The 23391-nt window shown below is 43.5% G+C and overlaps 1 protein-coding gene across 5 annotated transcripts in view; it reads left to right on the top strand.

The window, feature by feature from the left end:
• Window positions 1–23391, top strand: part of LOC144685974 (teneurin-2-like) — a 555228-nt gene that overhangs the window by 395140 nt on the left and 136697 nt on the right. For 4 of the 5 annotated variants that reach the window (XM_078551059.1, XM_078551057.1, XM_078551055.1 and 1 more), the window contains 2 exons: window positions 434–535; window positions 16304–16498. In XM_078551059.1, the coding sequence (XP_078407185.1) occupies window positions 434–535; window positions 16304–16498 (297 nt within the window). The remainder of the gene's footprint in view (window positions 1–433; window positions 536–16303; window positions 16499–23391) is intronic. The other variant, XM_078551058.1, reaches the window with a different exon arrangement.

Below are 23391 nucleotides of genomic sequence, written 5' to 3'. Positions count from 1 at the left end.
CAGTCGGGTAAATTGCACATGGTCAGTGGAAGGAACAGATTTGAAGAGCTAAGAAGCCTTCTATTATCCAGTACTTTCTTGTGACCTTAACATTTTCAGTCGCATACTACAAAGTTGTAGGAACTGAAAATGTCACGCTGGTGCATTGATGAGTGCTGTTCTTCAGCTGCGCTTGTTGAGGTGGACTTTGGAGATTGTGTTAACTCAAAATCTACCTCATGTTGACCGTCCAAGACTTGTAACCAATGCCAAAACAGAAAAGGTGTTCCGTTCTAAAGCACTGACAGCCGTCGTCTTGATGAACATAACAGATAACTAACTTCAAAACAAAAAATAAACACTTAAATGGTTAGGGGCTCTTAGAAAGATTCAGTTATTGAATATTCAGCTAAAATTAGAAACTAATTACTAACCATGTTTATGACATTGTCAGATTCTGTGCAGGAGTGTCCTCACAATTGCCATGGCAATGGAGAGTGTGTATCGGGCGTTTGTCACTGCTTCCCAGGATTCCATGGGGCTGATTGTGCAAAAGGTACCGTTTGATCTCTTATTTATAACTGAAGGCCACTCACATCAATTTCTGTTCCAAAGATAATATAATTTTTCCATGAAGAACAGTGTGATATCAGTAAAAGCAAACTATATTTCAGAGGTAACTTTAGGAATTGCAAATATCTATTCTCAGGCTTTACTTTGTTCTTAGTAATTTGCCCCTGAAATAGTGTGAAGTATTGTATTCAACTATTTCTGGTAGACCGATCGGTGAAGGAAACTGCTTGGAGAAGATCCAGTCAATAACATTACTAACAGTTGTATCGGTCTGTTCAGAGATGAGCTGCTCTTTTATCAGGTTGAGATTTTGGGTTGTTGCTTAAGATTGAGAGGGTAAATACTGTAACCTTTACAAAGCAGTTAGTGTTCTTGTTGTATGGCACCAATTGGAATTAAATGAGCAATCACACTTGCAAACATCATAAAAATGGCTTGTGTGGGGAAGAAAACATTTTTAGCGGGGGTGGCATCTTTCTGGGTTTGGGTTAATGTGGATTGGTGATATCTGTGTCAAGGGAGGTTCACATTTTATATAACCCATGATGTACCTCACCTAGGAAGGTTAAATTCTGGTTGCAAAAAAAAGTCATACATTCCTCTCAATATTTACTCTTCAAGTTAGTAGGCACAACAAAAAAAATTCCAAGAGAAAACCAGCAGAATTAATTCCCCCCAACTCAGCATGAGAAAGTATCGTTGGTTATTCATTTTAAACATTAAAATGATTGTCCAAGCACTTGCTCAAGTTGTGTCAAGTTCCTGCCTGTTTAGCAGGCTAATGATCAGTGTAGTCAATTTAAAATTGGTAGGATGAGACAGCATGGAAACTAAATACACCATCGATGTAGGCCCGGATTTTTGTCTGGAGCTCGCAAAATTGCAGCTTCAGAAATGCACACCCGACTCATATCTGACTTTGCCCGGGATTTTCATTTTTCACACAAGGGCAATGTGCAATGCACAGTTTTGAGCCACAATGCTGATGGAGCGTGGGTGCAGAGGTGGGCTGGTCAGAAGGCTGTCTCGGTTTTCAGGGACAGCAGCACAGCTCCCGACATTGTGCTTATGGCCCCTAAAATTCACCCCTCAGAACCCACCCATCCCCCCATGCCCCCTCATACACCCAATGTCCCATCCACACCCCCTCATATCCCCCATTCCACCCCATGCCCCTCATCCCCCATGCCACCCATGTCCCCCTCCATGCCCCATCAAGCTCCCCATGTCCACTCCATGCCTCCTCCTCCCACCCATGTACAGTCCTCAGAGGCCATGCAATAGCAATGGATGCAGGTGAAAAAAAATAAATCTGTAACAATCTGATAAAAATCTCTGTCATTGATACTGCAAAAAACTGTAGGCTCATAGAAGCAATGTTTAATCCCTCAACTGGCCATTAAGCTGTGTGAACCAACAACTATGTATTCAGAAACCATATCAAAGGTTATTATAACCTCTTAAAACTATCAATCACTCCACTGAGCAGCTGTGTCAACAGAACTAAGTACTCCAGCAGCTTTTAGAACTTAGACCAGCGTTCAAATTGGCAACAGCTATCAAAACATTAGTTTCAGCTCCAGACCCCCTCAAGCTGACAGACAGATAGTGTCATGATTCTATTTCAAAGCAGATTGCCTGTCCGTCAATGGAGCAGGTGCTTTTTATTTAATCTTCACCAGCAGGGCAAGTGTTTTCAAAGTAAATAATATCTGGACATTTAAGTCTCAGTCCAAAACATGACAGGAAAGTTTGCCGGCACATTTTTCAACAGTTTTGAATGCATTATGGCACTTTCTGCCTTGGGAAAAGTGCTGTAAAGCATGTCAACACAAACACAATGGTGGATAGTGCAATGGTCAACTTACCTTACAGTCTGGAGTCCTATGATCAATCACTGCATTAAAATGCATCTTCATCACAGTACAGCATCTAATAATGGCATTTGAAGGTGTCAAAGCATTTAACACTTACCTGTCAGAATGTTCCCAACTCCTCAGCAGGCTTCCCCCAGTGATAATGAACTCTTCAAGGAGGTGCATTTTTTTTTGGGGCTTCCAAAACCCGGACACACACACACGCGAAAATAGGATGGCGAAGGAAATTCAAATTTTGTATAGCCCCCACATCCACCTCCCAGAGGTGCCTTTTGCACTTCCCAACCCACAAGAAGGCTGCATAAAAATGTGTAGGATGAGAAAGGCAGAAGAAAATTGCTTATCCTGCAAAAAATAACTATGTTCAGCATTTCGCAAATGGAGGCGAAAATCCGACCCATAGGGACAGATATATTGGCCCAACTATAAAGTGAATTGCATAGGGAAGAAGTTGATGTTTCCATGCCATTTTTTAACTATCAATTTTTGCCCAAATGCAGGCAATTACGGCTGTAAATAATACCCATCTTCAGGGAGTTTGCTTTTGCCTGTGTGACTTTCAGCTGTGAGGCATGTGAAGAGCTCAGAAATCACACACTTCAACAGCAAAGCACCTTCTCCAGGCTTCCCACATGGCATGGGCCTACCCCCATTGTGGGTAAAATACTGGCGGCAGGGGGACGAGGTCCCTAAGTGGCCATTAATTGGCCCTTAAGGACCTCAATAGGCCCAAGGACAGGTGTGCTGCCCGATGCCTTCTCAGCCCCCCGTAAAATTTCGGCCAGGTCAGAGGTAGGCGGGTAGGTGGTGGGAAGGCCTCCTGCTGGACTTTGGGTGCCACCCCTGCCTTTAAGCATGCCAGTAAGGGAGTGTGAAATACAGCCCATCTACAGAGTAGGCTCTCTATGACTTGAATGTCCTTTCAATAATTGGATATTAAAACTGCACACTAACTGTGGTCTAACCAATGTTTACCACAAATTCATCAAATAGAGCTTTTGGAAGAGGAACAGGATGAGAGAGTGGAGTCAAAATCAACCACCAAACAAAACAATGATATTGTTAAGTACTGAACACGTTTCTTTTAACCAATATGCTCCCAGTGCTATTCATGAGCATTGTAAAAAGAATTATTTTAACCTGTTTTAAAAAGAAATAAATAATTATCTGAAGAAATACCGCCAAAGTTTGATGATTTTTTTTAGTCATACAGCTTTCCCACATGATTATAATTGTTAAATTTTAATTGTTTGTTCTTTTAAATTTAAGTACAATAAAATAAACATTTAATAAAAATCAGTGGAGTCTATTTGTAGTGATCACTGCTTGTGGTGGGAACGCTGAAATAATTAAATGTCAAAATCAGCTTGTGTAAAAACATGCAGCTTTTTTTATTGGCTGCACTGGTCATTTTGGCCTTCTACTTTTAAACCCTACTCAGCTGTCAGGCACTTTAAGCAGCAGATTAATCAGCTGCTCACCTCTCATCTCAGCCTATAGTCATAACACCAATGCTGTTCTTATTTTAATACACGTGCCAATTTTTGGTACATTTATTTCGGCAGGTAAGGTTAAAATTAGCCCCATGTTTCCCTGTGGAAGGTGAGCCTCTGCTGATTTGTCTGAGGAGGAAAAGGTACAATAAGAAGCTCAACCACACCACCTACCTGTGTGAAGAAGTCAGACTGCAGTTGAGGAGGAAAACCTAAATAAAAAGAGGAGAAATTAAGAAACAAAGTTAAATGGTTTTAAAAGAAACTTGTTTTTTCTAAACTCTTTTGGGTAATGATGAACCCCAGCTGACTGCACCATCCTCCAAGGAGATATTGTTACGGTGACTTAACAATTAATCCTACTTGCCAACCAAGATGTTTTGATATTAGGGATCTGTCAAATTAAAGATTGAAAATCTCCCTTAGTAGTGTATTTCAGGGTCTTAGCCCATTACACATTCATTGATACATTAAGTGCAGGGCCATTCCTATTTATACATATTTGTTAGATTCATTTCTGCTAAAGCGGATTGTTACAAGTCTAGACAGCAAGTTAACAGCCACCTTGTATCCTGCAAGTATCTTCTGGTCTCACTCCGGACACATACCAGATCCTTTAACCTGGGAGTGGAAGCAGACCCCAAATAATGAAGATTTATAAGTCAACCTGCACTTAATTTATATATCTTTGGGACAGTTCATAAAAGATCCTTTTTTTCCAAGCATGCCAAATCAGTTAAGCGTCATTGCACAGAACTGCAATGTTGAAGGTCATTTGTGCCTGGGTGCCTGAATAGCTTACAGCTCCTGTTAAGTGATGTCTGGAATATTTACAGCATCAGTTGAAGGGGTGGGATTAGATTCAGTCCAGGTGATATCACATTATTTTGGTATACAGTTAAGTTTAGACAAATGTCCACTTGATTCAAGTGTAACATTCCATGGAACTAAATCTCTTCCCATTTTTCCTATTGTAAAAAAAAATTCAAGGAGCCAAATATTTCTGTCATTTCCATTATATGTAGGAAAGTTTGGCAATGCAACCTCTGTGTATCACCAATCATTTTAGAACATTCTTAAACAAAGAGAGAATTTCTGCTGATTTTTCTGACCTCATGACAAACTTATATCCCTCTGAAGGCTCCTTATTTTCTTATTGAACTGAATTACAATTTTCAAGCTACCATGGTGGGATGTTTGCATTCTCTGGATTATTAGTCCAGACCTCTGGATCACTAATCTAGTAACAGAACTAGTAGCCTATCATACTGTCTCGATTTTGTATCATTTTCTGTAATGCTGGAGATCATTAAATGAAATTCACAGTCAAATCTCACCTGAAGACATCAGGGTATTTTGTATGCCAAATTATGAAGTAGGCTTTAGTTTATTGATTTCAGGTTGCATCAATTTGATTGAATTGATTAAATGAACAATTATGTGGTCTGTGGTATAAAACTATTAAAGTAGTTATTTTTGTCTGCAATTCAATGAGCAGAGAGCCCAATCAAGAACATTGTTTGACAAAGTTTATACACATTTATCAGGATTCATTTGTACACATTTTTGAAAAAATATTTACCCTGATGGCACAGTGAGTGAATGCACTGACTGGGAAAGGACCACAGGGGAAAGTGCAAAATGCGACTCGAGGTCTGTCTTTATCCATGCCTGGATGTCAGTGGGAGCACCCAGTTGACCTCAGTGTCCCTGAACTAGGAAGGAAAATAAAATCCAGCCATGGTTCAGGCTCCCAATCAATATCAAGTGAGCACCGTTGGCTAGTGTGCATGTGTGGATGTCTGGTGGGAACTGGACCAGGCTTGACTGCAATGTCCAAACCCACCCACCCCTTCTTCCCATAGCCTGCCAACAACCATTGCTGAGGCCCATACAAATAGAGTGGTACTTGGATGAGGGCCTGTAGGGCTGCCATTATTCCTGAGACCATACCCCAACATGAGCCTTTAGGAAAGGAGGAGAGAAAGGTGGAAAAAGGATGAAAAAAAAAATCATGTAACATATCTGGTAAAGAAAATTACACTGTTTAGGCCTTAGGCACTTCAACAAGCCAGAATGTGATACCTTGCAGCAACTTAACCCGGCAGCAGCTGGGCAAACATGCTTATCGAGTGGGATGATTTTGATTTGCATACCTAATCAAACAATCTGGACCAAAATTCCAGATATCTTTGTGGATAAATTCCTTTTCTTAAAAGGGGGAGGTTCTCCTCTGCCAGGTTGAGCTGTTTCCAGGTACAGATGTGTATAAAGCTTCATCTTTTCAGATATTGGTTCTCATTCTGAGTTTGCTGTTTTATTTTTGTTTTGCATTCTTGTTTGTTTATGGCTTTCTACTCAAGGACGACGACATTTTTCTAAATTTAAACACAAGGGTAGGTTTTCTTTTTTTATTATTTGCCTCCGTATTATTTATGTCACACTTTCCCCAAGTTATTTAAATCTATTTTGGTAGAGCTGCATACCCCTCCCTCAAAATCCCACCCCACCCCACCCTACCCTGGCAAAGAACACTTGTTAAAGAGTACATTGCTAATGGTACAATGAACAAGACGTCAGTCAGGGAGCAGCTGTTTACAATGCCCATGTTAAAACGCCCATGGTTTACATCTCCCTACCCCCCAAAAACCCATGAGCAGTATGGACATTGCAAAATAATACAGCAATGCTGGGTAGATGTATGAACTGCCTGATATTGCAAATGACATTATTTTGACGTGACTCAACTTGTACTTGAGGTACAAGCATGAGCAGTGATAAGAGGCTGATATGCTCATGTCCCCAATGGATCAGTGTGTTGACTCATCAGCACTGCTGCCAGCTCCTAATATGTCAGTGGCTAAGTACATCCCCAGTGGTGGTTGCAGGCACCTATTTGGGGTGTGAGGGTGCTCCTAAGACCCTGAAATGCCAATATTTGAGATCACAGATATGAGATGGAAGAGGAAATTAGCATATTGGTCACATAAACTCTGGACGTTTTTCAGTCCTATTTCATAAGCTGCCTGCACTGGTCCTGTACTTGTACCTATCTCTCAGCATCTTCCCAAACCTAAGGGTCTCAGTGGAAAAGGTGAGTACTTTGTCCGTGAGGTCACTCAGTTACCGTTTTCACAAAGCCCTGATCTGCTGCATTGGTGGCAGATGTAAAAAGCAAAAACCATTTGTTTGACTGCATTATTTAAGAAAAGGCAGCAGGAATGAAGTATTGTTGGCAGTTAAACCCACTTACAGGTGTATAAAATTATTATCCTCATCAATCACAGATAACATCTGCAAAAATGTCAAAGAACTTTATCGAAAGTTTAATTAAACAGCTGTGTATTTTAATTTGTTGATCTCTCCAGGGTCACCTGTCATGTTTTTAATATAGATCAGCATCCTTCAGTTCAGTCCTTTGAAATAAAATCTGATTTTTTAAAAACTAAATCAATTATAATACACAGTGGATTAATTACATGTTGTGAAATTTGCTGCTTACCTCAGCAGAGCATTCCTGAAGGTTCATGAGGACAATGACGGCACACACCTGACAGTGACTTTTCCTCCAGCTAGGTCTGCCCCTGCCTTTCACTCAATTCACACTACCTGTTAGCTTTGCTTTCTCATCCCTCCAAAGCAAGACCAGAAAAGCTCCATATTGAAACTGCTCTAACCTGTCTGTGTATCTGCTTCTGATAGCAGTGAAGTGCTAGACCAACAAGCATTAAAATGTTAAGTTCAAATTAACATGATTTTGGTGTCGGAAGGTGTCAAAATTCAATGCAAAAATGTTTGTTTTTCTTTTATTACAGAAAATGCCTAATTGGAAGTAGTAGCAAAAACTGATTAGATAGATATAAACCAATTGCTTACATCATGACAAAATATACTTACTTGTAAAACCTACAACTTAATAACAATTTTCTTGTGTACTACATGCGATGATGTCATTTCCATCAGAATATTATTTTGAATATTTCATAATAAACCATAAAATATGATCATGGAGCTAAAAGCTACAATTTGCCAATGAACTAGTAGAGAACCAAGCAGGACCACAAAAAGCTCTGCCACCATGCCGAAAGTAGGCAAAATGTTCCTGTCTCCAGCACACATTATCTTGATGACTGCGAGATGTACTTCCTCAAACAGTGAGAAAAGTCACTTTTTTCAAAGCAAATGAGCACATATTGCAGATCAAACTATCACACTGTAATTATATCTTGCTGCCAGCTTTGAATCTCAAATGACCGCACACTTAGAGCACATTTCAACAGTGAGCTTCTTTCACAACTTTGACTGGAATTCCTGTCATGTCATTGGACACTTTCACAGCTAACAGAGAAAGGCGACTTTCATCCTCCTCAGCTCTCCACCTGGACTTAATCTATACCTTGGTCCCAGAAGTTAACATAGTTCGGCTCTGGCACTTAGGGTTTGATGCTATCCCCAACATCTCCTTTCTTTGGTGAAATCAATGAATGGATTAAAATTGTTCGAGTCTACAAATCAATCCAAGATTGCACCAATCCCACTTGGCAACATTTTATCTTTACTGACTTTGAAGTTGGCTAAGGCCCCTGCTGCAGACAGAAAGAAGCCTACTTTAAATCTCAGCCTGATGACATCATTGGTGTCATGATGGCATTTTAACTCACATCTCCGTGTGGCCAAACCCAGCAGGTTTATGATAGCGAAAAATTGGGCCGGAATTTACCCTCCCCCACTGGCAGTTTGAAAGCAGGGACATAGAAAATCTAGTGGGCGGATGGCCTGTCTCATGCCTACCCACCTACCCCTGCCCCACTGCAATTTTACCAGTGGCGGGAGTAGTGTCAGGCGGCCTGCCCACCAGTGGGCCGATTGAGGCCCTTAAGTGGGAAATTATTGCCCATATAAGGGCCTCATCCAAAGAGGCCCACGCCCAGTTGCCAGCCCGGCAGTTTTCCCTGTGCAGTCTAATGGCCTCCTTAACGGTTCCCATCCCACATGACCTCTGAAACCTGGCCCCCTGCCCCCCAAGCCCACTCCTGCCCTAGACAGATCCTACCAGCTTGGCATCTGCCAAGGCCCCCAAATGTATACAAAGTCCCAATCCAGCTCCAAATGCCTCCTCAAGTCCTGAGTGCAGTACCAGCAGTGGCCACTGCTCTTGGTGGCGCTGCCGGTACTGGAGAGTTGCTGGCCCCTGATTAGCTGACTGCTCTCTGAGGCAGGAATTCCTGTCCCTGGGGTCGCTGAAATCCTGCCTCCTGTCTATTAACGGTCAATTAGCCATTAAAAGGCTGTGGAACAGCCATTCTTCATCTGGGCAGGCTCCCTGCCGACTTCTTAGTTGGGGGAATGAGGACCACTGTGCCCCATAAAATCCAGCCCAACATTACTTGTGATGTGGAATCTTCATGGGCCTTGAGGATACATTGGGCCTTGTCTAACCTGGCTGCTCACCATTCAGTTTGACGTTCCTTGTGTTCCCAATAGCAATCTGACCCCCTGTGACTTCCCATTCCTGCCTCCCGCCATTGACCTCACTCCCACCGGCTTTGGACAGGAGTCAGCTTTGGGAAATTGAATGAGACCCAAGAATTAACATCTCTCGAGCCTGATGCTAGGGTTAGTTTGACAGATTGTCGCCCTGCTCTACCCTCACACACTGATTCCTGTCCCTGTTAAAATCCGCCCCTGAGTGATTTCCACCAATATAACAGTCAGCTTTTATGAAGTGCCAGCTTTCAAAAGAAGTCCCATACATTGGACTGTTCATATATCACACCCTGCTGTCTCTTGGTATTGTCCTCAGATTTCACTTCAAAATGTAATGAAAACTCTATATTATTTTATTAAATGTAAAAACATCATAAACAACAGAGCTTTCTGTAATAAAGAAATCTCAAAATAATAAAAGGAAATTGCTCTGGATGTTCAAGAATTAAGACCACAATTGTGCTGATTTCAAATATAATTTACTAATGTCTCCCTCCAGGCTCAATTGTTCATACTAGTGTTGAAACCACTACAATGCTATACCCACAGAAAATTATTCTTAGTAAAAATACGTACTATATTTCAATCTAAGTTACCATTGCGATGTCAATATCCCTGCCCAGAGCTGCTCGTGCATCAGTCTGCTAATCTAAGAAGGCTCAGATTAGAGGTAATACAAAGGCACATAAGAACATAGTAAGAGGAGTGGACCATTCAGCATCCTCGAGCTGTTTTGCTATTCAATTAGAACATGCATGATCTGTACCTTAACTCCATTTACCCGTCTTTGATCCATATCCCTTGACACCCTCCCTTTATAAAATGCTGTCAATCTCAGTCTTGAAAATTACAATTGATCCAGCAGCCACAGGCTTTTGAGGAAGAGAATGTCAGATTTCTACTATGCTTTGCGTGAGTATAAGTGGCTCCTGATTTCACTTTCGAAGAACCGAGCTCTAACTTTACAATTGGATCCCATCATTCTGAATTCCTCTGTCAGAAGAAAAAGATTCTGGCCCAGATTTTCATCCCTGGGTTTGGCTCGCCAAGGTGGGAGATTTCCAGACTGCACGAGCCCGACCTTATAAAATGTCGATCCGGAGGTCGGATTTTCAGTCAGGGAGTTGGGCTGAAATGGGAGTCGGGACGGGGCACTCTACAATTGCGGAGGCTGCCAGCTACAGAGGTGGGCTGGGCGGATAGCCTGCCTCTGTGCAGTAGCAGTGTGTTTTAATAAATAAAAGAGTAAAACAAAAAAGCAGCCTTCACCCTCATCCCCTCACTCCCCGCACACTTGCTTTGCCCCATCCATTCAACCTAATTTTTTTTTCAACTAGAGGCATGGCAGGGCAGCTCAGTCCCGTGTTATGTACCACCTGCAACATGTGGATGCTCCTTGCGCTCAGACTGACCACGTGTGCAGGAAGTGCCACCAGCTGCAGCTATTTGAGCTCCGGGTTTCAGAGCTTGAGCAGCAGCTGGAGGCACTGAGGTGCATCCGTGAGGCTGAGAGTTTCATGGACAGCACGTTTTTAGACATGGATACCCCACAGCATACGGAAGTGGAGATAGAGAGGGAATGGGTGACCATCAGTTAGAAGAAAGGTGTCAGGCAGGGAGTCAGGAAATCCTCAGGGTGCATCTCACTTGAGAACCGTTTTTCTGGTTGGAAAACGGTGAGAGTGACGGTTCCTCTGGGGGGGCGCAGCCATGCACTGTGAGTGACTCAGCTGCACAGCGGGGGAGGAAAAAGAGGGGAAGAGTAATAGTGGTTGGAGACTCGATAGTAAGGGGAACAGACAGGCATTTCTGTGGCCGTAGACGTGACTCCAGGATGATATGTTGCCTCCCTGGCGCCAGGGTCAAGGATGTCACTGAGCAGCTGCAGGGCATTCTAAAGGGGAGGGCAAACAGACAGAGATCATGGTACATATTGGTACCAATGACATAGGTAGAAAGAGGGATGAAGTCCTGCAAGCAGAATTTAGGGAGCTAAGAAGCAGATTAAAAAAACAGGACCTGACAGGTGGTAATCTCTGGACTACTTCTGGTGTCACGCGCTAATGAGTATAGCAATAGGAGGTTAGTCCTGATGAATGCATGGCTGGAGAGATGGTGCAGGAAGGAGAGCTTTAGATTTCTGGGACATTGGGACCGTTTCTGGGGGCAGTGGGATCTGTACGAGGCGGACGGGTTGCACCTGAACCAGAATGGGATCAACATCCTTGCGGGGAGGTTTGCTAGTGCTGTTGGGGAGGGTTTAAACTAACTTGGCAGGGGGGGTGGGATCCTGAGAGGAAGTTCAGCAGTGGGAGGTGCACAGCCAAAATTAGAAGAGAGAGCAAGTGAGTCTGGAAGGCATAGAAATTATAGGCCAGTTAAAGCACAAGGGAGTTTAGCAAGGTTGATTGGTATTTATTTTAATGCAAGGAGTCTGACAAATAAGGCAGCTGAGTTGAGGGCACAAATTAACATGTTGAAGTGTGATGTCATTGCTGTCACAGAGACATGGTTGAGAGAGGAGCAGGATTGGCAGCTCAATATTCCAGGATATTGGGTCTTCAGGTGAGACAGGGAAGGAGGTAAAAGAGGGATGGGGGGATATTGAAATATTGATCAAGGAATCAATTACAGCAGTAAGGAGGGATGACATCTTAGAAGGCTCCTCAAATAAAGCCATATGAGTAGAACCGAAAAACAAAAAAGGAGCAGTCACATTGCTGGGAGTGTACTATAGGCCCCCAAACAGTCAGAGAGAAATAGAAGAGCAGATATGCAGGCAAATTTCAGAGAAGTGTAAAAATAGTAGGGCAGTAATAGTGGGGGATTTCAACTTCCCCAACATTAACTGGGTTAGTCATAGTGTGATAGGTTTAGAGGGAGCGGAATTCTTAAAATGCATCCAGGAGAGCGTTTTAAGCCAGTACGTAGAAGGTCCTACAAGAGAGGGGTAGTCCTGGACTTAATTTTAGGGAATGAAGCTGGACAAGTGGTAGAGGTATCAGTGGGGGAGCATTTTGCAGATAGTGATCATAACTCCATTAGATTCAAGGTTGTTATGGAAAAGGACAAGGATGGGCCAGAAATTAGAGTTCTAAATTGGGAGAAGGCCGATTTTAATAAGATTAGATATGATTTGGCCAGAGTGGACTGGGAGCAGCTACTTTTAGGTAAATCTGAATCAGGGCAGTGGGACTCAATCAAGAAGGAAATAAGGAGGGTACAGGGCCAACAAATTCCTGCAAAGATAAAGGGTGAGACCAACAAATCCAGGGAACCCCAGATGTCGAGGGAGATACAGGATTGGATAAAGAGAAAAAGGGAGGCTTATGGCAGATACTGAGGGCTTAAAACAGCGGAAGCCCAAGAGGAGGATAGAATGTGTAGGGGGGAACTTAAAAAGGAAATTAGGAGAGCAAAAAGGAGGCATGAAAAAACATTGGCAGGTAAAATAAAGGAAAATCCAAAGTTATTTTACAAGCATTAAGAGTAAGAGGATAACTAAGGAAAGAGTAGGGGCCATTAAGGACCATAGTGGTAATTTGTGCATGGAGCCGGAAGACGTAGGTAGGGTTCTAAATGAATACTTTGTGTTGGTGTTCACAAGTGAGAGGGACGACGTGGGTATGGAAATCAGGCAGAAGGACTGTGATATAATTGAAGACATTAGCATAGAAAGGGAGGAGGTTCTAAGTGGTCTGGCAGGCTTAAAAGTAGATAAATCTCCAGGCCCGGGCTGTTGAGTGAGGCAAGGGAGGAGATAGCAGGGGCGCTGGCAATAAGTTTCAATACCTCCTTGGCCACAGGAGAGGTGTCAGAGGACTGGAGGATAGCCAATGTGGTGCCATTATTCAAGAAGGGAGGGAGGGATAAACCAGGGAAGCACAGGCCAGTCAGTCTAACCTCAGTGGTGGGGAAACAATTGGAAGCAATTCTGAGGGACAGAATTAATCTAAACTTGGAGAAGCAGGGATTAATCAAGGACAGTCAGCGTGGTTTTGTTAAGTGGAGGTCATGTCTGACCAATTTGATTGAATTTTTCAAAGCGGTGACCAGGTGTGTAGATGAGGGCATTTGACGCAGTCTACTTGGACCTCAGCAAGGCTTTAGATAAGGTCCCGCATGGGAGACTGACAACAAAGGTAAGAGCCCATGGGATCCAAGGCATTTGGCAAATTGGATCCAGAATTGGCTGAGTGGCAGAAAGCAGAGGGTGATGGTCGCAGGGTGTTTTTGTGACTGGATGCCTGTGTCCAGTGGGGTTCCACAGGGATCGGTGTTGGGTCCATTGCTGTTTGTGGTATTTTTAAACGATTTAGATTTGAATGTAGGAGGGTTGATCAGTAAGTTTATGGATGACACGAAAATTGGTGGGGTGGTAAATAGCAAGGAGGGTAGTCTTAGATTACAGGAGGATATAGATGGGCTGATCAGTAGCAAATGGAACTTAATCCAGATAAGTGTGAGGTGATGCACTTGGGCTGGACAAACAAGGCACGGGAATACATGATGAATGGTAGGACCCTGGGAAGTACCGAGGATCAGAGGGACCTTGTTGTGCATGTCCACCGGTCCCTTAAGGTAGCAGGATAGGTAGATAAGGTGGTTAAGAAGGCATGAGAGACACTTGCCTTTATTAGCTGAGGCATAGAATATAAGAGCAGGGAGTTTATGCTGGAACTGTATAAAACGCTGGTTAGACCACATCTAGAGTATTGCGCGCAGTTCTGGAATCCGTATTATAGGAAGGATGTGATTGCACTAGAGAGAGTGCAGAGGAGATTTACAAGGATGTTGACTAGGCTGGAGAGGTTTAGTTTTGAGGAGAGATTGGTTAGACTGGGATTATTTTCCTTGGAGCAGAGGAGGTTGAGGGGGGATATGATTGAGGTGTATAAAATTATGAGGGGCATATATAGGGTAGACAGGAAGGAACTTTTCCCTTTGGTGGAGGGATCAGTAACCACGGGGCATAGATTTAAGGTAAGGGGCAGAAGGTTTAGAGGGGATGTGAGGAAGGATGTTTTCACTCAGAGGGTGGTGGGAATCTGGAACTCACTGCCTGAAAGGGTGGTAGAGGCAGAAACCCTCAAAACTTTTAAGAAGTATTTATATGTGCTCTTGCAATTCCATGGCACACAAGGCTATGGGCCTAGTGCTGGAAAAAGGGATTAGAATAGTTAAGTACTTGTTTGACCGGCACAGACTCGATGGGCCGAAGGGCCTTTTTCTGTGCTGTAGATCTCTATGGCTCTATGTCAACCCATACCCCCCACCCACCCCCCATAGCCCTTCATACACCCCCTGCCAACCCATGCCCCCCACCCACCCCCATAGCCCCTCATACACCCCCTGCCAACCCATGTTTCCCACCCACCCCCATAACCCCTCATACACCCTATGCCAAATGTGCCCATCTACCCACCCCCCAATGGCCCCTCATATACCCTATGCCAACCCATACTCCTCACGCACCACATTTTGCCCTTACCCCCTCCATGCCAACTCACCTCGTATCCTTGGATACTTCCTTGATACCTTTGACAATTCCTTGACAGCTGGACAGTTCTTTGATAGCTTGACAGGTCCTCAACAGATGGACAGTTCCTTGACAGCTGGACAGTTCTTTAACAGCTTGACAGTTCCAATGAGTTTGTGCATAGAAAGTGCATAATCACATTTAATTTTAACAATCCCAAAAAGTGCCTTACCTCTCCCAAAAGGTGCCTTACCTCTCCAAACGGGGTACCCTGGCTATCGAAATGAACAAGTTCAGACCTCCTCTTACCTGTTCTAATATACACACTCTGGGTTTCACACTACTGGCCTTCCAAAATTCCACTTCAGTGGAGGCAGCTGGTGATTTAAATTGCCAGCTGCCTCTAAAAACCTCACAAGCATGAACCCCGACTCCAGTCTCACCCCTGCAAAGATGGAAAGCGCTGGGTTTGAAGGCGGGAGTTATGATTTTCTTCAATTTCTGGGGTTTTCGCCATGACTGAGAGCGTCTTCATCATGGCAAAAATCTGGGCCAATGTGTCTACCCATCAAATCTGAAACACCTCAAGTAGATCACCCCCTCAAACTTCTATACTCAAGGGAATACAAGCCATGTAGATGAATTCTTTTCTCTTAATTTAACACCTTAAGCCTTGGTATCATTCTGGAGAATCAGCTCCAAAGCTAGTATATTATTCCTGAATTCTCAGTGCCAACTCCATTCCTCCAAACGGGCTGGGACAAGCTATCAGGATAATTTAGCAGTTGGCTGAAGAGTGTCAAATCTGACATCTTGGAGAAAGCCTTCTATCCATGGGGGATGGGGTGGCATCCTGGGAAACCAAATTAGAAGAGAAAAATGACTGTATAAAATGTGGAAGGAACAGTATAAATGCATTTTAAAAAATGCTAGTTACTTTTAAGTATGTGGAGACGCTGACAGCAGCTTCATGTGGCTGTGAGAAAACAACTGTGACATCAAAAGAGTTATTGTCACTTCACAAGAGATCTTAACGGGCTAAAAATTCCTCTATCCACTGTGCATAGCGACGTGATAAATATGTTTGAGAGGACTTTCTCTGTTCAATACTCTCAGGAAATTAGAAACAGTATCTCTTAGAACAGAGGGTCTCTATGAAAGCACATTTGAGATGTCACTGCACAGTACAGTCAAAGGAATTCTTACCCCAGATGTCAAAAAATAAGCCATGGAAATGACCTCCTCACATGAGAGGCACTAGATCCTCTTAACATTGAATTTCAAATTTTTAGGAAGTAAGTTCACAGAAATAGTTATTTTTTTAAATATGCATTTTACAACCGAAGTGTATGGTTACCACAGAAATAAGCTTTTACTTCTCTCTTTGTCTTTTGTTTTTGCCTGTGCCTCTCCAGCTGCTTGCCCTGTACTGTGCAGCGGTAACGGTCAATACTCCAAAGGGAACTGCATCTGCTACAGTGGCTGGAAGGGAGCCGAGTGTGATGTGCCCGTCAGCCAGTGCATTGACCCTGCATGCGGAGGCCGTGGGACCTGCACCGCGGGAACCTGTGTCTGCTCTGCAGGCTTCAAAGGCGAGAACTGTGAGGAAGGTAAAAAGGCAGTAAAAATATGACATTGCAGAAATGCTGTCAGTGTACTCAAACTACATTGTGCTCAATCAGTTAGTAACAGATTTAGAAAGAGTTACTTCCACTTAAGATTTTTGGTGGTTAAATTGGATAAGCCCCAAAAGCGGACATGGGGGTCATAGTACACTTTGATTTCAAAATCCTCATCCTTGTTTTCAAATCCCGCCATGGTCTCATCCCTCCCTATCTCTGTTACCTCCTGCAGATCTCTGCATTCCTCCAATCCTAACCTTTTGCACATTCCCAAATTTTATCACTCCCACCATTGACATCCGTGCTATTAGCTGCATAGACCCTAAACTCTGGAGTTCTCTTCCTGTACCTCTCCGCCTCTCTATCTCTCTTTTCTATTAAGTTACTCCTTAAAACCTACCTCTTTGATCAAATGCTTGGTCACCAGTCCTAATATCTCCCTGTGTGGCTCGTGCCAAATTTTGTTTGAACATTTATGAAGCGCCTTGGGATGGCTTACTACATGGAGGCACTATATACATGCAAGTTGTTGTTGTTAACCCATACCCATTAATTGTTGCATGCAGCACATTAGACTGGCGTGTCTGACCATTTAAATAATTGCAGTATGTAGCCAGCACTACCCCACTGTTTGTTGGCTGCACACAACGGCAGGTGGTTCAGTAATGCTACTGAACAATAACTTGCACTTAAAGGGGAAGTGCATTGTGGCTGCAAGAAGTGATGGGCATGTGCATGGAATCTGTGCTGTAATATATGGAAGAATGGCTAGACATGCATGAGAGCCAATAACCTCCAGAAATGTATAAATTTCAACGAGCAACAAACCTGTATTTCATGATGCCTTTAAAAGGCACTGTTTGACATGGTGTTTATTTTTGAGAGGCTAAGACATGGCATTGACTGGAGAATGGATTAGGAAAATGGCAGCTGTGGCTGCAAACCAGTGTTGCACTGATTCACGTCACCATCTTACTGCTCAGCCCATTACTAACGGTCATAGGCACATGTAGAAACCCCTTTACCAATTTGGCACCCAGACTGTTTCTTGGACTCCATTTCCAAGTCTTCTTGTAGTCCCTGAGAGAAACAAGAGTCTCTATTTTCTTTCATATTTTGTCTCCTTTAGTTTTCCTTTTAGTATTAGACCAAAGAAAGTCTTGCATTTATATAGCATCTTTCACAACCTGCACTTTACAGTCAATGATGGACTTCAGAAGCATAGTCACTGTTAGAATGTAGCTAAGGAAGTGGAGAGAGTTTACATTTCATTGAGCACAGAATCACTATAGCACAGAAGGAGGCCATTCAGCACCACCTCCCCCCCCCCCACCCCCCACATCATGTCTGTGTCAGTTCTCTGAATGAGCAGTGCACCTAGTGTCATTCCTCTGCCTTATCCTCATAATTTTTTTTTATTCATGGGATGTGGATATCGCTGGCTAGGCCAGCATTTATTGCCATCCCTAATTGGCCTTGCTCAGAGGGCATTTAAGAGTCAACCGCATTGCTGTGGGTCTGGAGTCATACGTAGGCCAGACCAGGTAAGGACAGGAGATTTCCTTCCCTAAAGGGGATTAGTGATCCAGATGGGTTTTTACAACAATGGTTTCATGGTCATCATTAGACTTTTAATTCCACATTTTTATTGAATTTAAGTTTCACCATGGTGGGATTCCAACCCAGGTGCCTGGATTACCAGTCCAGTGACAATACCACGATGCTACTGCCTCCCCATTCTTCCTTTTCAGATAATACCTGTTCAAACTAACTGTAAATAAGGGTTATGGTGGCCATTGGGTTTATTGAAATAGCTGACAGCATATGACTTAAAGTGTCTGATTATCAGACCAGCAGCTGCCAGCAATCGGACTTTTCAGAGCATATCCCAAATGTTAGAATGTCACACTGGTACTCATCAACTGCCCAGTTCATACACTGACTGCAGAAAGTATCCATGCATCATGCTAATACACATCCAATACCCTGTTTATATAGTCACTTTACGAAATATCAGTCTGCCATACCAGAACCTGGCAGCTATTCTCTAGTGCTTGTGCTTTACTGGTTGTAATCAGATTTTTTTTTCTTTAATATACAAGATTATAAAATTGAAAGTTTTGGAGACATCTCCTTTAGTGAAATGGATCAATACACTTTGAGTCTTGTACTGTTGCTGTGGTGCAATGATAGGAGTGTTTCTGCCCCCATTAGACTTTATTTAATACCAATCTTGGGGCTGGTTTCTTTGAATCAATAAGGTGCATCCTCAGTTAATCAATCATCCTTGCCAGTGCCACATCAAAATAATTGGAAGTGAGGCAGGTTGTGACAATAAAAGGTCAAGTTACCTGTCAAGTGCAAGTAGGCTGTATGTGGATTGCTGTGAGCAGTGAAGCCAGGTCCACAGTGAAGCTGAGTGATGCAGTGCCAAGAAATGCAGCAAGTAAAACACCTGATAATAGCAACTCCACATGGAACTTGGCAGAATTTCCTCATGATGACCAATGATATAACAGGGTAACAATGAACAAATTAGGATGTAGAAATGGCATGTTTTCAGCAGTAATATTCAGTGAAATAAATGCCAGCGTCCCTACGTTTTGAATCATGTATTCTGACTGTATTGCAGTTATACAGGAATGGTAACATAGTGGTCATGATTAATATTAGACTAGTAACCCAGAGGCCTGGACTAATGATCCAGAGACATGGGTTCATATCCCACAGCAGCAACTGGGGAATTGAAATTCAGATAGTTCAATAAATCTGGGATAAAAAGGGATAGTATGAGTCATGGTCACAATGGGCTGAATTTTTTGGGCCACCCGCAGACGGGTAAGATAGCTGGTGACCTGGAAATTAGAGCAGCATGTCCACCGCTGGCCTGCCTGCCCCTGCCTGTAATATTACGAGCTGAGGGAGGCATCTGGAGGGTCGCCCAGTTGAGGCCCTGAAGTGAGCAATAATGCCCAAATAAGGGCCTCATCCCACGCTGCTCTGATTTAACGGGCGGTTGGCGGGGCCAGCGACCAGTGTGTAGTTCGGTAGGTTTGACCCTGCGGGCTGCTGGTCAGTGAAAGTGGGGAGGGGCGTTGGTGAGGAATGGTGGGGTGCCTCCTTCCCAGACCTCCTGTGTTAATCAGAGGCCCTTCCCTACAATTTTGTCTCCACATGTTCACCCTCCCCCAGTCCTGTCCAGCAAACCCCAACCCCCAGGGTCTGGCCCTGGCAGGATCCTGGACATACCTAAATGTCCATGTCCATCGCTGTGCATCGCCTCCTTGATCTACCTGCTGCACTAGCAGTAGCTCCTGCTCTTGCTGCCGCTGCCAGTGTGTAGAGCTCCCAGATCTATGAGGCGGGATTTCCTTCTGGAGACAGGCGGAAGTCTCACCTCATATTAATTAAAGGGCTGTCACCTGAAAAATTAAAGCGGGGCAAGCCGGCTAAGCAGAGGCGGGCCTGCACCTGACATTTATGCTAGGGTGTGGGGAGCCCATGCCCAGCATATTATACAGGCCCATGTAAAAAAAAAAACCTCCTTCTTTAATGGTCTTTAGGGAAGGAAATCTCATCCTTAGCTGATTTGGCCTACATGTGACTCCAGAGTCACAGCAATATGGTTGGCTCGTAACTGCCCTCTGAATAGCCTACAAGCCACTCAGTTGGCAAGGCGATGGCTCGCCAACACTATCTCAAGGGAAATTAGAGATGAGCAATAAATGCAGGCCTTGCCAGTGATGCCCACATCCTGTGAATGAATAAAAATATTCAAACAACCTTGGGAGTTTACTGTTTTTATTGTAAATAACAACAACTTTCCTTTATGCAGCATAGCAAAAAGCCACACAGTGTTTTACAGGAACTTGATCAGTCAAGAATTAACTCTGAGCCAGGAAGAAATCATTAGGACTGTTGACCCAAAGCTTGGCTAAAGACAGAGCACTTAAGGAAGGTCTTAAAGGAGGAGAGAGGTGGAAAGGGCTAGGGAGAAATTTCCAGAGCTGATAGCTTGTTAGCTGAAGGCACAGCTCCAAGTGGCAGGGCAAAGGAAATCAGAGATGCACATGAAATCTTTCAAATTGGACTTGTCTGCTACAAACCTGGTTTCAGCAGAATTCAGTTACTCTTCCTTTTAATATATCGTAAATAGCAAGTGTTGGAGATGTCCTTCAATGTATCAAGATAGTTTTCAACGTTTCCTTTCTCATTTGAATTTCATTCAAGGTTTATTATGCGCACAAATATATAAAATAGGAGCAGAATTAGGCCATTCGGCCCCTCGAGCCTGCTCCGTCATTGGCTGATCTATTTGTGTTTTGAATTCCACATTCCCATCAACCCTCAATAATCTGTGATTCCTTTGCCTAACAAGAATCTATCTACCTCTGCTTAAAAATATTCAATGACCCCGTCTCCACCGCCTTCTGAGGCAGAGGGCGTAATTGCCCCAGATTTGCACTAAGTGCGGTAGCGGGCAGGATAAAGGACGTTTTACCCACTGGCCACAATGGTGTGTTTTCCCGCCGATCTGGGCAGTAAATTTAATGTGGGGGGATGATTCCAATGAGCAGGGCTTATAATTAGATGCAGATGTATTAAAATGATGGAGGTGTCAGCTGTGGCTCAGTCCATAGCACCCTCGCCTTTGAATCAGAGGGTTGTGGGTTCATGTCCCACTCCCGGAAAACCAAGAACTATGATTGTACTCGAAAGAGTTGTATTAAAATGATGTTCCCGACATGCGACGCTGGGAAAGGTGGCCTGCCTTTGATGGGCAGAGTGAACGATCGCAAACTGGTTTCATGAGGTGTAAAACCAATTTTTGGCCCTCCCGCCATATTGTCCGCTCACGCCTGTCCTGACACCCAACACCAACAGGGATGGAAAATTCCAGCCAAAGAGTTTCGAAGTCGCACAACACTCTGAGGGACTCCACTTGTCACATCTTGCCAATTAGAAAAATACCCATTTATGCATACTGTCTGTTTTCTGTCAGCCGGCCTCTCTTCTATCCATGTTAATATGTTACCACCTACACCATGAGCTTTTATTTTCCGCAATAACCTTTGATGTGGCGCCTTATCTAATGCCTTCTGGAAATCCAGGTACTGTACGTCTGCAGGCTCCCCTTTATCCACAGCACATTTTACTCCTTCAAAGAACTCCAATAAATTGGTAAAACATGATTTCCCTTTCACAAAACAATGCTGACTCTTTCCGATTACCTTGAGTTTTCTAAGTACCCAACTATAACCTCCTTAATGATTGATTCTAACACCTTTCCCATGACAGACATCAAGCTAACTGGCCTATAGTTTCCTGTTTTCTGCCTTCCTCCCTTCTTGAATTGAGGGGTTATGTTTGCCATTTTCCAGTCTGATGGAACCTTTCCAGAATCTAGCAAATTTTGGAAAATTAACACCAATGAACCTACTACCACATTAGCCACCTCTTTTAAGACCCTAGGATGAAGTCCATCAGGACCTGGAGATTTGTCAGCCCGCAACTCCATCAGTTTGCTCAGTACCCCTCCCTGAGTCATTGTAATTTTAAGAAGTCCCTCCTTCCACCTCCTAATTTACAACTATTACAGGAATGCTTTTTGTACCCTCTAAACTGAAGTCAGAAGCAAAATATGTGTTCATTTCATCCGCTATTTCCTTATTATCTACTATTAACTCATCGTTCTGACTCTTTGGATGACCAACACTCAATTTAGTTACTCTTTTCCTTTTCAAATACATGTAGAATCTTTGCTATCCATTTTTAGATTTCTAGCTAGCTTTCTCTCATACTCTAATTTCTTTCCCCTGGTTAACCCTTCAGTTATTCTCTGCCGTCCTTTACATTCTGACCAATCGCCCGACCTGCCACTCATCTTTGTGGAGTTGTATGCTTTTTCCTTAAGTTTGATGTTTTCCTTAACTTCTTTAGTTAACCTTAGATGATGGGTCCTCCCCTTAGAATTTTTCTTTAGAGTGGGAATATACATATTCTGAGTATTTTGAAATACCCCCTTAAATGTCTGTCACTGCTTCTCTATTGATCTATCCTCTAGCCAAGTATGCAAGTTCACTTCAACTAGCTCAGCTTTCATCCACACATAGTTGTCCTTATTTAAGTTCAAAATGCAAGTCTTAGACTCACTCTTCTCCCTTTCAATCTGGATGTAAAATTCAATCATATTGTGGTTGCTGCAACCTAGGGGTTTTACTCTGAGGACATTCATTAATCCTATCACATTACACAGTACAAAGTCTAATATAACCTGCTCTCTGGTTGGTTCCAGAATGTGCTGCTCTAAGAAACCTGGGCCAGGATTTCCCGGTCAGCGAGCGGGGGGCAGGGCCCAGTCGCCGACGCGTAAAATGACGAGCAGTTACACCGGGCGGAACTCCCGACGTCACCGCACCCCATTTAAATTTTTAGGTAGGCGGGGGCTCAGCGGAATCAGCTGAGCGCCCGCCGACCTGTCAATGACCAATTGAGGCCATTGACAGAGTCATTAAACTAATTAATGCACATGCCCGTCCAACCTTAAGGTTGGCGGGCAGGCCAGGAACCCTGGCGAGCATTAGAAAAAGCATGTAACCTCATCCACGGGCAGGATGAGGTTTCATGTAGGTTTTAAAAAATGTAATTAAAGTGTATGTAAAAGTTATAGACATGTCCCAACTCACGTGACAGTGTCACATGAGGGGACATGTCAGGGAATTTTTTTTATTTTCAGATTTTTAATGTACAGCCGATCTCCCTGAGGCAGCACTTAGCCTCAGGGAGATGAGTGCGCTCTTTCGTGCGCATGCGCTAAAGAGCGGACTCTCAGTTTAGGGATTCCACCCCACCCGCACAAGGAGCACACAGCGCTTCCGTGC

The sequence above is a fragment of the Cetorhinus maximus genome, chromosome 10, assembly GCF_964194155.1.
Source record: "Cetorhinus maximus chromosome 10, sCetMax3.hap1.1, whole genome shotgun sequence".
NCBI classification, from domain to species: domain Eukaryota; kingdom Metazoa; phylum Chordata; class Chondrichthyes; order Lamniformes; family Cetorhinidae; genus Cetorhinus; species Cetorhinus maximus.
Note: the sequence above shows the minus strand (reverse complement) of the source record. Positions and strands in the feature narration are given on the sequence as shown.